This window comes from Galeopterus variegatus, unplaced genomic scaffold (genome assembly GCF_000696425.1).
Source record: "Galeopterus variegatus unplaced genomic scaffold, G_variegatus-3.0.2 Scaffold6803, whole genome shotgun sequence".
In the NCBI taxonomy this organism is placed as follows: Eukaryota; Metazoa; Chordata; class Mammalia; order Dermoptera; family Cynocephalidae; genus Galeopterus; species Galeopterus variegatus.
The window spans coordinates 135,341-139,062 of record NW_007732914.1 but is presented as its reverse complement, the minus strand read 5'-3'; the positions used below and the strand labels follow the sequence as shown (position 1 = coordinate 139,062).

General features: G+C 33.4%; 1 protein-coding gene across 1 annotated transcript in view; it reads left to right on the top strand.

Annotated features, from left to right (window-relative positions):
* Nucleotides 1–3,390, top strand: part of TEX15 (testis expressed 15) — a 15,889-nt gene extending 12,499 nt beyond the window's left edge. The window contains exons 6-7 of the mRNA XM_008591275.1: nucleotides 66–962; nucleotides 3,309–3,390. Coding sequence (XP_008589497.1) covers nucleotides 66–962; nucleotides 3,309–3,346 — 935 coding nt within the window. The 3' untranslated portion in view covers nucleotides 3,347–3,390. The remainder of the gene's footprint in view (nucleotides 1–65; nucleotides 963–3,308) is intronic.
* Nucleotides 3,391–3,722: the final 332 nt, after the last annotated feature.

Genomic DNA, 3,722 nt, shown 5'->3' with positions numbered 1-3,722 from the left:
TCTTGTGATTTGTGACCAGAAAAGTGTAGATGACACCTTTTCCAAAGACCACGAAGCACCTTCACATAAATTTCCTAAAAATTCCCCAGATCCTATACAGAAATCTTGTCTTTCAAACATAAAACCTGGAACTGATGCTTCTCCTGAGCTTAATGCATCAGTGTGTTCAAAGCCTATTTTCTGTTTTGTGAAGAATGTCCATACCAATCTAGAAATGAATGACACAGTCCTTGAACTTCAAGATAACAAAACATTGAATTCATCTATTAAAAATTCCACGTTCATCAATTCTCCAGAACCCATAGTTGTCCATAATAAAATTCCTGTTCTGCAAATAAATAAGACACAGCTTGCAAAAACTGAGTCTGAGGAAAAACATATGAAGGATACATTGGATTCCAGTACTATATCTTTTGGAGCATCTGGGAGCACAACACCTATTGTGAATCAAACAGCACAGTACTCTTTTTCTGAACAACAGAATCATGAAAATTCCAAATTTCTAACTCTGAATGCTGCCACATATTGGAATGACAATGCACAGTCTGTATGCACCCCAATATATAATTCTTCTGAGCATTCATTTGGAATTTCATATCCATACTATGCTTGGTGTGTTTATCATTACAGCAACAGCAGTGGCAATGCCATAATCCAGACATGCCAAGGGATGACATCGCATGAAGTACAGCCACCTCCTGGGATGCTGACTACAATTACAAGTACTGTCCAAGACACACATTTCACTCTTCCACACACTCAATATTTTGGTTACTCTTCTGGGCAGCCACAAGCAAATGGCTTTGTGCCAGTGAATGCATATTTTCAATCTCAGATGCCTATTTCTTATACTTTTCAGCAGCCAGTTTTTTCATATTATGCATCTGCTCAATCATTACCACAAGCTGCCTACTCTTACCCTCCTAATCCAGGTGTGTTGCCAGAAGTTCCTTGGATATATGGTGAGTTTCACAAGTTTTGATTCTTGCTTCACTGAGTTTTTACTTTTAAACTTTTACATTTATGTAAGTGGAATTCACAGTAAGTGAATTACTTACAAGTGATCTATGACAGTCACTTTTCTGTGCAGATTTGTACAGAATTGTTCATATATCAAGTAGAGCTGAATTGTGTTGTCATGTGGAAATCTAGTCAGAAATTAAAGAAAAAGAACTCTGATATCACGAATATGTCCTTCAGTAAAATCCAACTTTAGGGAATAGTGAAGTAAATTATAGTAATCCAGTGAAATATGATGCAACTATTAAAGGGCTTATAAAAGTTTTTAATGACATGACAATTTTCAAAACTATATTATATAAACTTACTTATGTAGATATAGAAATACTGAAATGAAATACACCACCATTTTAACTTGTCTACCTCCAGTTCATAAAATTTGGGGGTATGTAGAATGTTTTTCTAGATTTTCTACTGTGAAACATACAATTTTGATAATTGGAGGAAGAGTAAAAAACCAAGGTGGAAAATGAAACTTGAATCAGATAAAGCAAGCTTTCTCTTTCTGTGTTCTAATATGATAACTTGGTGTAAGTGAACGGAGTTAATTAAAATGTAGTGGCAGAAGAACTTGGTAGTTTGCCTCCAAACTTGAAAATTTTTCTCTTTTAAACACAATTCTATTTGTTAAATATCATGATTAGCATATAGGTTTTTCATTAAATTGTTATGTACATTTATTAGAGATAAAGCAAAATTTAAAAACAAATATTCTGCAATTAATAGAAACAATAGTTATACATTAACACCCAAATGTTCTACCATTGGAGATAAAATGTACATTAAATAAAGTTTGTCATCTCTTAATATCTTAAACAGAAATGCAAGAGAATTTCTTCTAAAATATTAAACCCTGGACACTCTTAGAAATTAATGAGTAGAAAAAATTGAAAAGCTATTTGTCTGAATTGGACAGGCAGCAGCCTACTGACACAGTTCAATTTCTAACTAAGACATCAGCACCTCTGCATTGGAGTTACCACTGATTCACTATAACCTATAGGATAAAATTCAGATATTTTAGCTTGGAATGTGGAGCCCCTCATAGTCCTTTATGTCCAGCCACATCTCCCACCACTTTCACCTACTTATTCTCTCATATGACTGTCCCTCTGGTACTTCTAGTACTTTTTGCATGCTTTTCTCACATGATAAGGCATGTGAGTATTAGGTTAAGTGCTGTAATAATCTGTGTATCTTTCCCTTCCCTCCCTGCCCCACCAAATGAATTTAAACAGGACTAGAAATGTTTTTCTTAGACAGAAGCTGAGAAAAACTTTAAAGCTGGGGGAGAAAGAAGAGAGGGAGAAGGTGGGAAGACATATTTTCTTTTAGTTGTATTTTTCCATGAACTTTTTGAAATGCCCACATATGACTGTGCTTTTTCCTTTTTGATTAATTTGATATTATCACTGATGCTGTAGTAATGAACTCCAAGCATTGTAGATGTGGCAAACCTATGAATTAAAATAGACACTTTAATTTCTGAAATAGGAAATCTTGACTGCAATTGTTTCATAAAGGTTCTTATAGTTTGGGATTTCTTGTGTTCTTAACAGTTAAGCTGTTTCTGATGTTAAAAAAGATAGCTCTAGAATCAAATCCAGCTATGACTCTCAAAAATCTTAATTGTTACCACTTGGGTAATATTAGACCAATGAAAATAAAGGAAAAAGAAAAAGTTATTTACAGGGTACTTTTAAAAGTTCATGGAAAAATAGAATTAAAAGATAATACAAATCTTTTCTTTCCATGAATTTTTCGAAGTACCCTCATACTTACTGTACTATCCAAAAGTCACTCTAAAAAGAGATCAGGAGGCAATTGCAATGTTATAAGCACATCTTTTAGTTTTCATGAGTGCAAAGAATCCACAGAGATCAACCTCTGGCACAGGAACTGCATCTTTAAAAAGATATGAAAATCCTTTTGACCAATTTATCACTGTTTTTTTGCTCATGATGCTTGTTTTCACCACCAGAAGATGAAACTAAAGGAAGGTGCTTAAGTGAGCCCTGTGTGCACATTACATTCTTCATTACCTTTAATTCTCACAGGATACCTGAGAGAAGTGTAGAGGTACTGTTCTTTACAGAGGAGGAAAGTACCCCTCAGAGAGCCTTAAATAACTGTCTGCAGATCCTGTGGCTGCTAAAGGACAGATGTGCATTTGAACTCTAATTTCTTTGGCTCTAACTTAAACACAGGTTCTTTCCACTGTTCTTTCCACTGTTATGTACCATTAATCTACATCATTTAACTTACCTACCTTTTTTTTTTTTCTCCAGTTCCATGGCAACAAGAAGCCTTTCAGCCAGGACATTGAAAATAGTCTTCTGTGTACTGAAATAAAGGAGATTTAACAAATTTTTTCAAGTGTTCTTTACTTATATATTTTTTTTATTTTAAAATTTAATATTTTTAAATGTATGTAAATGTGGTAGGAAATATTAATCATATAGTCATTTTTAAAAGATATAAATGCAATAGTTTACAACATAAGGTGATAGGAAATCAGTTTCTAACATCTGAAATACCAAAACTACTTCCATGCAATTATAAAAGGAGTTAATACAACATTGAATATGGTAAAGGTTAAGCAGTAGTGGTAAAATCTTTAAAACTAGATTTTTGTTTCTGATGCTTTTTAATATTGTTTATGGCATTTTGACATTTGATTGAGCTGAAAGTAGGAATTTTTT